This window comes from Daucus carota, chromosome 5 (assembly GCF_001625215.2).
Source record: "Daucus carota subsp. sativus chromosome 5, DH1 v3.0, whole genome shotgun sequence".
In the NCBI taxonomy this organism is placed as follows: Eukaryota; Viridiplantae; Streptophyta; class Magnoliopsida; order Apiales; family Apiaceae; genus Daucus; species Daucus carota.
Window position 1 is genome coordinate 5,528,329 of NC_030385.2, and position 12,595 is coordinate 5,540,923.

Sequence of the window (12,595 nt, forward strand, 5' to 3'; positions counted from 1 at the left end):
TTGCATTTTTTATTTATAATTCTTTTGAACGATTTTTTTGTTTGGTTGTTCATACTCATACAAAAAAATATTCTATTCAAAAAAAAAATTCTTCATTTAAGAATGCTTATCAAATTATAGTGGGACAACTATCACTACACATGTATTTTACTCTAATAACAATCAAGTATTGGGATCAGTAACGGGTCATAATCAAGTATTGGGATCAGTAACGGGTCATCTTCACACATATCACGTATGTACCCATCCCGAGCCTTGTTTCTATGTTCCCATATCTAATCTCGTAATTATCTTGTTCAATTACTTAAGTTAGTTTTAATTTTTAAAGTTTCAATGTGACCAGTAAAAGAAAATTTGCATCCGAAAGTTTGAAAAGAAAGAGATGATATTTAAGGGGTTTCAACATATACTTTTTTATTGTAGCTACTATTGAGAGAAGTTTCTCAAAAAAAACTTCCTTCAACAACAATAACAATGTCACAAGAGATCAGGTTGAATGGTTTGGCTATATTCTCCAGAAAAGAAAGAAAATGACTGTTAAATTTGATTAAAAAAAATTTGATTGAATCTTTTGCTCAGTAAAAAGTTAGAAGAATTATTTAGGGGCCTCAATATTTTTATTTTTTTTTTGCCAAAGGCCTTCAAAACACTGAAGCCGCCTCTAGACAAGGGGTGTGGTGGAGTCTGGGTTGAGGATCGATGGGAACAAATAGCGTATGTGGAGCAATTCGAGTGTGAGTTGGTGTAGAGGGGTTAAAATATTTGTGAAGAGATATTTGTGAAAAGATAAAGTCATCGGGAGAGAAAGGAGAGGGGTGATGTGGTTGTGAGGTAAGATATCTTGTAATGTATTATTGTTGTGCAACATATTATGTAATTGTAATTTTTAAAATTGCACTTGTAGGTGATTTGGTTGATCGATTATAAATAAGGTTGAAACTTTTAAAAATCTATTATCTATTATCTACTAATAGAGCAACCATGAGTAATTTAATACGAAATGACCAATCTGTCCTTTGCTCATTACACAATATTTATATATATATAAAGGTTATTATTGACTTTTACTACTAATGTATTTATTAGACATTAATGTCTATTCATTAATATATATATTAATTATTTTTTAATTAAGACTCCAATACATATATGCATATGATATTTATAATTCTAATCGTTTTTGAAATTTTAAATTTTCCCCACAAATTTTGTAAATTTTAATATTCTACTTGATTTTCGAGATTAATCCAGTTTTGACCAATTAGTCATCGATTTAACCGAATTTTACCGAATCGGATTAAAAAACCGTTTGATTATCGATTAATCGGTTAATCGGCCGATTTTTAGAATATTTAATTATTAAGATTTAATAAAATTATATATATATATATATTAGAAAAGTTATATATATATATATATATATATATATATATATATATATATATATATATATATATATATAGGGTAGCACTCCATAACATACCCTCTTATATAGAGTTACGTAGCACACCATTATAAATATATACATAATATATATTCTATTATATTTTTTATGAAATATAATTGCAAATTTTGATTATTAAACTTAAAACGAAGTTATACAATTTTTTTATTCCAAAGATCATCTAAAATTACGCAATATCTCAACATGATTCTATAACAGAATAATACTCATCCAGAATTATTCTGTTGTAGAATCAGTTTCGAAAATATATTTTTTTAATCAAATTATAAGTGTTAAATTATTTAAAATATATTTATTTTATAGTATTCTATATTGGAATCACGTTTTATATGTATTCTATAACAGAATTTGTAATAAAATTGATGATTTATAGTGGCGCACTATGTAACTCCATATAAGGAGTCCCTCTCTGGAATGTTGGCATATATATATATATATATGGATATGATCAAATAAAAACTTTTTTAAGTTACGAACTTACAAACTTTTTTTTTGAATTTTTTTTATTCTTCCATCGTGTTAATGCTTAGTTATTGAAAATATACATGTTGAAAATTCTTGAAAAAACATCACAATTTTTAAAAATAACGCATAAATAAATCACGCATTCAACACATTTGTAACTGGGGTTCAACATCGGGTGTAGAACGCTAATTATCATTATGTTGAATATATCTATAAAGATACTTAAACTATACTTCTGGGGTTTGGGTAGGGTCTAGAAACATAATTATTAGTTATATAATACGTTTAACTTAGTTTTTACATTGAAAAATTAGTTTATGTACTTCTTCAACACAAATTTAATCGATGTTCAACAAAATATGTTAAGAAAATGTTGAATTCAAATTATATATGTGTTGAACGCAGAAAGTTTGTAAGTTTGTACCAGAACCCACCCCTATATATATATATATATATATATATATATATATATATATATATATATATATATATATATATATATATATATTAGATTTAATAAAATTATATCATGATATTGAGGATATGTGTAAATATAGACATCAACATAATTTGATTTAAAATACAAATAAGTATAAAATTTTAATTAAAAAAGATGAACAACGAGATATAACATATATTAAAAAAAAAATTTAAAGCAACCCGTTCTTTGCACGGGTTAAGAAGCTAGTTATATTATTATTCATATGCACTGAACAATACAAAATATAAAATCAAGATGGGATGATCATGGATTGGATATGAATTTATGCGATATCCAAGTTTAAGTTAGAAAATCTTATCAAATCAAATTTGATTTTAATTAAACTGGTTTTTAATATTCAATATTCATATTCAATTTTTCAAGTTTCACATTCGGGCACAATTAGCCGAAACAAATTAAACCCGGTTGATTCAAATTATTCAAATAAATTTTTTTTTGATTTTTAAATGATTTGGTTTGATTTCGCTTTTGATAATTAAAAAATATTTTAGATATGGATTCGGTTTTCACTTTCAAGTTATCCAAATAACCAAACTATCAATATATCTAAAAAATAATATTTTATAGTTTAATTTGAATATTAAGATACCAACCTTACTACTAAATTTTAATTAATACTCTATTTGTTCCTTTCAATTTTTTACGTTTGGGGAAAAAGGGCTCAACATACATACTAATATTTTTGTAAAGTATAATTTTATAAATTATTATTAATATAAATATAATATTTTTGGTTTGAAAAACACATATCAAAATATAATTTAAAAATCTGACTGCTAAATCAAATTATAAATTTTTAATTAAACAAAACATAATCCATTTAGATTCTCATAAATTTCAATACTGATATATAATTTAACTTGAAATGTCTAAATAATTTTTATTTGATGGAACTAACAACCAGAGTCACTCTAAATATGATTTACTCACTTTACATGACGCAAGTACTCTAAAAACTCTTTGGCCAATATTAGGGTTTGTTCTTTTTCAAGTAAATCGAGGGGCTTCCACTGGTTTTCTCCGGTGGAAAGCCCCAACCCCTTCATTATCTATTTTTTATTTTTGTTAATTTCTTTTCAATAAAACCAAATTTTTTTGGTGTTTGTATGTCTTTCCTCTTGGAGTATGTGATTTGTCTCTCCTTTTGGAGTGTTTGTTATGTTTTTCTTTAGTCATGATTGGGTTTATTTCGTGTTGGATCTGTTGAAAATGAGTTTCTTGATATTTTTGGTGATCTACAAAAATTGTATCGAATCTAGGACGGTGGTGATTATTGCAAGAGCTCACCTTTCACAATCAAAGATTGTTCATCATTTACGGGTTTACACTTTCAGCATGTCTATAGCTGGTATCCGGCATGTAGATAGCTGGGGTGCCTTCGGCAAGTCTATAGCTGGTATCCGGCATGTAGATAGCTGTGGTGCCACTTCTCCAATCTCGATTTATGCGATTGGTGTTTCTGAACATTGGGCCAACAATAGTTTTTATGTGATATGGTCAATTGCGATGTTACCATTTCCAGAGATTTTGGTGCAATTTGGATCGCTTGGGATGTCTTTGATTTTGTTTTTTTGCTTCAAGAATTTTTGAATTCTATCTGTTAAACGATCAGGAAACAAATCATCTAATTGTTTTTAGCATGTTATTTGTTTTACCACCTGGTTGTATCGACAGTTGGGGGTTTGTCCCGACTGTATTATATTCAAGTTAATGAAATTTTCTTGCATTTGTCAAAAAAAAAAAGAACAACCAGAGTCGTTTCACGTTAATATTTTAAAGTATTCCTACTAAAATTATTAAAATAATAAATAAAATTATATAAAAGTATCCAATTATAGAATGTTGCTTCGTTAAAATTTATTGATATTTTCAAATAAAATTTTTATTTAAGATAATGAAATTATATATTATATTTTATAATTATATAAAATGATAATAATAATAATATTTTTTTATGATATAACTTAGTGCCGTAAAAAACTAAAATCAAAATCAGACACGGTTTGACCATGAATTCGATTAATTATTATTTAGAACGATAATCAGTATCCAGTTAAAAAAAAACGATAATCAGTATATTAGTCGAATAAATATTAATTATATTATTGTTAATTAATTAAATTTATTGTATTAATTTAAATTTTGTTGAATTTAAAAGATTTAATAGTAGAATATCTTATAGTAATTGATTGGGTGATTAATAGCTCACATGGTCGATTTTAGAACTATGTTCGTAATTTCATTAAAAAAAAAAAAGAATTAGTATGTTCGTAATTATTAATCATATCAGTATCAATTCAAACAAATTCCACCGTTCATCCAAATTTCACATTTATCTCGCCGGCTAATCTCCAACCACCACTCATATCATGTCGGCGACTGCGACGTTGATCGGAGCTCTCCTCGGCTTCAGCACCCAAATCTACTCAAACGCCCTCCGCAAACTCCCCTTAATGCGTCGTAAGCTCCCCTTTCTTTCTCCACTCAATTTCACATTTTCACACATAATCAAGAATTTACATACATTAATGCATACATGTCGTTTTAAGTTGTATGTGTAAATGACTGATTTGGGTTTGTTGGTACATGTAAAAAGATCCATGGGAGCATGTTTTGGGGATGGGAATTGGGTCAGTTGCTGTGAATCAGTTGGTTAAGTGGGAAGTTAAGCTTGATGGAGATCTCGATAAAATGCTCGAAAAAGCCAAGGCTGCTAATGAGCGCCGTTATTTTGGTAATTTGTTTCCTTCCTGTCGAAAGATCGAGTTTTTGCTGCTTGTGTTGTTTGTTTCTTGAAAAGATTGGATTTTTATGTCTGATTGTGTTGTTTTGGTTTGTGGAATTATCGAGTTGTGTTGAACGTTGCAATGTTGGTAGTTCGGAAATGTTTGGATATGTTGTTGTGTTGTATGGTTTTTAGAGGAATGGGTTTCGGAAGTTCTAGTGTATGGCTTTTGTAGAATTGTAGTGTAAGAGGGACTGACGTGCTTTGGCCTTTGCATGGTAATTAAGAATTAAAGATCAAGAATATTGGGTTGTAGACTTGTAGTATATAATGCACTTTGCAATTGGCGAGTTTGAAGACGTTTTGTTAGACTCTCCACATTGTCTTGACGTGGTTCTACACTTCCACTTGAAGAATCTTATGGTGCGTTTAACAGAAATGATGATTAAATTATCTTAATTACAGTAAAAAAATGACGATTAATCTGAAATATATATTAGTACTTTAGTTAATGTACATAAAGAGAGGAAAGATGAATCTTGGTTGCAAGACAATTGCTATCAAATACTGCATTGTTTATTAGGCTACCGCTGGTCGTTGTCTTTTGAGTTGGATATATATAGGTGTTTACATTGGTTTACATGCCGGTGCTTTTGACATATAAATAACTTGATACTTTTATTATTCCAATCGCCTTTTCCTCTAAAAGTACTTGTTCAGCTATAGTTATTTTGTAATTGGATAAATAATTAGTATTTGCATATTAATCATATGTTTTTCGTTATGTGTGGAACTCAAATTTGCAGATGAAGACGATGATTAACACTGTGGACTCTGGTAGTAATCAGCATGGAATGAATAAGTTGACATCTTGGTGACTAGCATTCACTTCCCAAGATTGATTGTTGTTTCTGCTTATTGTGTAAGCTTTAGCCATGGGGGTTATTTTTCTGCTTCTGGGTATTCAGTTGTAATTTTCTGCTCTGAAAAGTTAATTAATCAAGATGCTGAAATATTACTAAAGTTTCTTATGATGAATGGATTGAACTAATAATAGATCTGTATTCATCTTGACAAGGGTCGCTTAATTACTATGACATCATCAGTGTTGTAACATTGTGGCAATACATCATTTTCGATGTTATAACACATATTTTGCTCTGCATTTTGTTGGTATCGGTTGGAGCATATATTTTAGAGTGCCTGGAAATTGTGTTTGAGTTGAACTTATGCATCCAGTGATTTAAAAATGTCATGTTAATCGAACTTTTAATTGTCGAGTTAAATCATGGTTTGCATATGTAGAGAATGATTTGTTTTCAATATTTGATGTTTTAAATTTTTTTCATGAAAATACATATCGTATTTCCTTTATTTCGAACTTTGACTATTGAAAATTATGAATGATGGATATCCAGAGTCTTGCAGATATAAAATATTTTTCCAAGTGTTGCTTCTTTATTTTTTTTTTCCTGCAAAGTTGGAATGCCAAAATAATTTATGGGAAGTGGTAAGGTTTGTGTACTGATTTTTGCCCAGAAACATATCTGTCAACCTTTTCGCAGACAGAAAATTGTCTACTAGCTGATCCAGAAAGAGAGAGAATTGAACTTCACCCGCTCCCGGGCGCTCATCCGAGTTGAAGAGATATTTAAAAGATAACGTCACCCGCTCCCGGATGCTCATCCAGATTAAAGAGATAGTAAAAAGATTTCACCAAAGAGGATTGGTAATTTGGTATATTAACTTTTTTGCTCGGTTAGTCCAATTTACATACATGTGTTGGTTATGGAGATAGTCGGCATGTTTCTAATCAAACTAAAAATATCCTATAATACGTCTGTTTCACTAAGAAAGAAAAAGCAGGACAAATATATTACTAACACTTTTATGTTCTCTAAGAGAGCTTGTGATTTATATAACCGTGAGACCATTTTAGTACACAATCAGGTCATGGGGTCTGAATAAATAAAACAACTGGGTATGGTCCTGCTATTCACAAGTGCGAGCTAGGCAAAGATACAGATTTCTCAAAGACTCTATAACAAAACTTTACATTATCTGTAACATCCAGAACTCATATGAACAAAGCTTCTGGGTATGCTGGGGACCATTGTAGAGTTTTCAGATTAATGTTGCAGGCTTTGCTAGCAAGCTGAGTACTTCCTCAACTCAGTGAAAGAGAAATCTAGCCTGTGTGAATGTATTGTGGCTGAGAGCAGGCCCTAAATAACATTAGATCAAGGGTCCCCAAAATGCTGATTAGTTGACTTAATAGCACCCCATTTATTATTTTTGTAACATACTTTTGTGCATTATCCTAGTTGCCAAGTTATATGTATAAAATTGTCCCTCCAAGTGTCCCTGGCCTCTCTTTCTTTTGTCAGCTTAACATGCATGTGTCTCTCATTTAATCTTCATTTCTAGAAATTTGCATGCCACTGAATTCAACTTCATTGGCTTCATCTGTATGTCTCATCCTCTGAGAACTGTCAATTTCTTTTCTAAGGTCTCTGAGTTGTGTTAAATTTAGGTCCAAATTGTGCTTTTCCTTTCGTTCGCAAGATGATAGCGATATGCATTGCTGTCGCCCTTGACTAACTTTGTTTTTTTTATTGAAATGAGCCACATGGCTAGTATGAATTACTGATGGGGAAGGGTAACCGAACATATGACCTATGTTACACACGAGGAAGAAATAATTGAACATGTGATCTATCGTACACATGGGGAAGGGAAAACTGAATATATCACCTATTATACTTCAATATTTCAGTTTCACTTGAACTAACCTTCAAAAAACAGACAAGAAAACATGAGATTCAGGACACTCACACACTCTCTCTTCTCTTGTCATACATGTATGTTTTCTACAGCATTTTAAGTTCTTCCTGCTCCTTACCCACCACTTGACAAATACAAACATTAAAGTTTGAAATTTGTATTTAAGCCCCCCACTGACACACACATTATTTATAGCATTGCTACTAATGAGGGTTTATCATGATTCTCTAAGTTGTATGCATGGCTAGGGAGAATGACACTTCTGCTTAATTACAACAATATGATCCTCTTCTTAATAATCTTCTCTTTCTTTGTGCCAGTCATGCCTCATCAAGAAAACACCTCGCAATCCCTTGCTTCAAATACTTACAATGCTGCAAGCAAATCAAACTTTCAGAACTTAACAAATCTCTGTACAAACAGCTCCACAGTCACTGGTATCAACAAACAAGAACCTACTAAGCAACAAAATATTCCAGCAAGGCTTCAGCATAGAAAGGCTTGTAGATCATCTCAAACCCGGCAAGGATCAATGTGGCGAGACCGAGCTGTCAATGCCAGTGCTCACGAAGTTCCTAGTGGTCCAAATCCTATTTCAAATAGGTAGCTTAGAAACTCATCATGAGTTCTATCTTACATATATTAAATCTCGATAGAAAATAAATATATTAAAATGCATGTATATTTCTTAGTTTTCTGCTTCTCATATCATGTACAATAAGAAGTTCTATAATAAACTTCTAATTGTAGGCTTTTACTCCCCGAATCACATTAACATAGAGCAGTTGGAAGCTATGAGATCGAATATTTAGTGTATCGATTGATGTTACATTTCATCTTTTTCAAATATTAATTATGTTCTGGATACAGAATGGATTCCTCATTTGTACAATAACCACATGTTGTGTTTCTCTGCAGATAGAGTTTTTTCTGAAACCACACATATTGAGAGATGAAGATATGCATATTATTTATTTTTATTTATCGATAATTAAGCATCGTATATTTGACAAGATTCCAACACTCGCCTCACGTAGCTAGATGCGTACGTTATCAACTTATATATATATGCCTGAGTACATAATAATGTGGACCAAATGGCTTAAGTTTGTCTGAGAAACATCATCATTGCTGGAATATTAGCTAATATTGGGGTCCATATTCACTGTAACTGAACTGTGTTCTCTGGAATCTGCTTTACTGTAAAGAAGATGAGGAGAGCAACTAAGGTAATGTCACTCCAAATATGATCTACTGCCAAAGCTCTTCTACTCTTGCAAATCAGTGTTGATCGTGAATGTTGTTTCTGAATCGATTCACTGCTAAATTATCTCCCGTTCCAAAAGGTACCAAATCGAATGATATTTGTTCTCTGTGAATAAAATCTCCATCTCCGCATCATGTTAAATGTATGAATCTTGCTAGATCTTCTTTTCTCAGGCTGGCCTGGTTAGGCATGACCTGACCTGCAACTTGAGGTTGCCACCTAATTTGGATTCGGACACTACATAATAATAATAATCTCTCCCCAAAATATTGAGGATCAAACTGATGAGGAAATATGAACCTCTTCATGCCTAATGCTAATCAGTTTCTTGCATCTCTTACAGAATAGTAAAACCTTACACTTGGTTTTGAACCATAAAGAATTGATTCACAGGTGGGACTAAATATATTTGAAAAATATGTACAAGATCAAAATATCCAAATTTTTACATCTCATTGTTATATAGACAGGTCCAACCTCTTTGTAATTGACATTCGGCAATTAAGCACATTTCTTAACATGAATGCCTGCACTACGCCATAGATGGTATATAGCAACACCAAACGTGTGTCTCAAAAGACCGCATCTGATGTTGCTATAGGTCAAAAAAAGGCTATAGTAACACCAAACCCATGTTGGGTCTTGAGCAATAAGTATAAGTACCTATTAGTTGTGTTGCTATAGAATAATATAACATCTTTGAGATCCTATAGTAACATATTAACATAGTGGTGTGTTGCAAAAGATGTCTGATTTCTAAAAGATGAGCCCCACAAATATTTTTTTTTTTTAAAGAAAACACCTTTTAAATATTGCATTTCCCATCAAATTTGAATATTACAATCAATCAGTCTTAAAACCACAAGCACCATCAAAATCCATGAGCTACAGAAATTATTTAATGCATACAAGTCTTGCAAATAACTTAAAGCCTACAAGTTTTGCAAATAACTAAAAGCATACAAGTACTAGAAAGATAATAACTAATAGCATTTTTGTAGAGTAACTCCTGGATATCTCGAACTTCCTCTAGAAAACACTATGCTCTGTCGACGAAGTATGTGTACAAACTCTTGGTCAAATTCTTCATCCGTATAAAATCAAAACTTCCTCTGGAAAACACTATGTAGCTCTGTCGACGAAGTATGTTCCTCTGGAAAACACTATGCTCTGTCGACGAAGTATGTGTACAAACTCTTGGTCAAATTCTTCATCAGTATAAAATCAAAACAAACACTACCTCAGTTTATATTGCAAGCACAACAACACGGGATACCAAGACATGAGGCCCGAACTTCAAAAATGCAGCAGTAGCAAATGCATTGAATAAGGGATCTGCAGCTGCAGAAGTTACAGTGATGGAGAGCACAAGTAAGCAACGGGAAGTAGTTAAAAAGAAAAATAAAAATTTGAACGAAGCCAAAGAGATAGAATATGCATCATTTTGAATTACCGGCTGCGATTCCTACTACCAGATGTAAAGCACAAAGGTATGCATCCATGGCCCAATTGCCGTAATTGAAACTCTGCCAACTGCCAAAGAGATGTGTGCTGCTATGGTCCATTGCTGAACAACAAAAGAACTTGAAGGAAAGAGATCTAATATGTCAGATGGTTAAGCAAAATCAAACAATCTCAGGATCCGAATACATCATTAAGTTTCATCAAAAAAATGTTAGAGAAGGATACAAAGATGACCATCAGGTTGTAATTCATTGCTTCTATAAAGTACATATCAGTGTTTATGGAAGTTGAATTCAGTAGCATGGGCTGCAGGCAATCTCCATGTCATCTACCGAAAAGCTTTCCATTGAACCATCTATATGGTATTGGACAAAGTAAAAGCAATAAACAAAGTGAACTACTAATCATCCAACAAAAATGACACTTTCTAGTGAACTTCTGCTGAAAGAATAACAGATTTCATAGTTCTACTAAACAATTTCATAGTTCTACTACTTTACTTAATTCGGTATTACTTTAATGGGTCAAGGGTGTGTGTTAATGGACTGTGAAAGGTAGAACTTAATTTGGACTAAAACCTATTATTCCATTTAACGGGTCATTGATGTATATTAATGGACTGAGAAAGGTAAAACTTAATTTGGACTAAAGCATATTTCATCGATTAAGTATAGGCTAGCAGTGACTTGTGAAAACGATACTACCTTTCATGTTAAGAACACTGTACATGTGACTTGTGAAAGCTGTACACGAGCGTCTGTCATGATTGACAGTTTTTTCTCTCTGTCTTTGTGACAGTTCTGTCGTATATTTTCTTAAAATACTTTCAGCCTATAAACTTTATTCATAAATTTTATTTATCGTAAGCTACACGAATGGCAAGACCTTTAGAGGAGATGTATGCTAATCTGGTGATCGACGATGAGGAGGAAGAAGGAGTTATTGTTCCAAGCAATGAGGTGGTGGCACAAAAGCAAACATATATGTTAGTGGGGAAGTTTTTGACTGAGAAAAACATTAATTATCACGCGATGCAGAATGTAATGGCAGGATTATGGAGGCCTAAAGAAGGAATGGAGGTATACGAAATGGGTGGCCAAAGGTATTCTTTTGTGTTCTTTCATAAACTTGATCTGCAGAAGGTTATAGATGGGGGACCTTGGTCATTTGAACAAGCGATGCTAATCTATCATCAAGTCGAGGAAGGGGAGGATCCGATTGCAGTTCCATTACAACAAGTTGAAATGTGGGTTCAGATCTATGATATACCGAGAGGGTTCTTGTCCGAAAATGTACTTAAAAGTGTTGGTTCATCGATTGGTAAGTACATTAAATCAGATCCTGGTACCTTTGAAGGAGGATGGAAGCCATACGTGCGTATCAGAGTGTCATTAAATGTGGAGAAACCATTGAAACGCCGGCTGAAAATCAAACGGGAAGGCGACAACTGGAGCTGGTTAAATTTTAAATATGAAAGACTGGGAACGTTCTGTTTTATCTGTGGAATCATAGGGCATGCGGAAAGAGACTGTAATATTGTTTATGCCAACCCAGATAAAATGATAGAGAAAGCATACGGGGTCTGGCTACGTGCACCAAATAGAAATGCAAGAAATAACACAGGAGCTCGGTGGCTTAGAAACAAAAAAGATGGAGATGGCATGTGGGAGGCACAAAATACAAGGAAAGAAACAACCACCATGCATGGTGGCGGACGGGTGGAGGACCGGTTCAAGGAGGTTGAAGGGGTGATACGTCAAACGCCTGATGACACGGAGGTGATCAAGATCAAATCGCGGGAAAATAGGGAAATGTTAATAAATGACGGGGATCATGCAATCATAGGGCTGAAAAAAGGGGATATGACTGCAACAGAAAAGGAGATGGATACCGAAAATATAGTTGTTGATGCTAAAAGAAAAC

At 32.5% G+C, this 12,595-nt stretch overlaps 1 protein-coding gene and 1 long non-coding RNA gene across 3 annotated transcripts; one reads left to right on the forward strand and one right to left on the reverse strand.

Moving 5' to 3' along the window:
• The first annotated feature begins 4,706 nt into the window (after positions 1–4,706).
• Positions 4,707–6,225, forward strand: LOC108220405 (hypothetical protein). The gene is made up of 3 exons (XM_017394163.2): positions 4,707–4,892; positions 5,029–5,166; positions 5,964–6,225. Exons 1-3 carry the CDS (start codon positions 4,802–4,804, stop codon positions 5,978–5,980), a joined length of 246 nt encoding a protein of 81 aa, XP_017249652.1. The 5' UTR covers positions 4,707–4,801; the 3' UTR covers positions 5,981–6,225.
• Positions 6,226–10,012: 3,787 nt separating this feature from the next.
• LOC108222585 (uncharacterized) lies at positions 10,013–11,361 on the reverse strand. Of its 2 annotated transcripts, none has more exons than XR_010292330.1 (3): positions 10,898–11,361; positions 10,662–10,807; positions 10,013–10,543 (listed from the first exon to the last, which is right to left on the reverse strand). It is a non-coding gene; the product is annotated as an uncharacterized LOC108222585 (long non-coding RNA). The 2 variants fall into 2 exon arrangements; XR_001807007.2 differs by having other exon boundaries at positions 10,013–10,549; positions 10,898–11,360.
• Between the last annotated feature and the right edge of the window lie 1,234 nt (positions 11,362–12,595).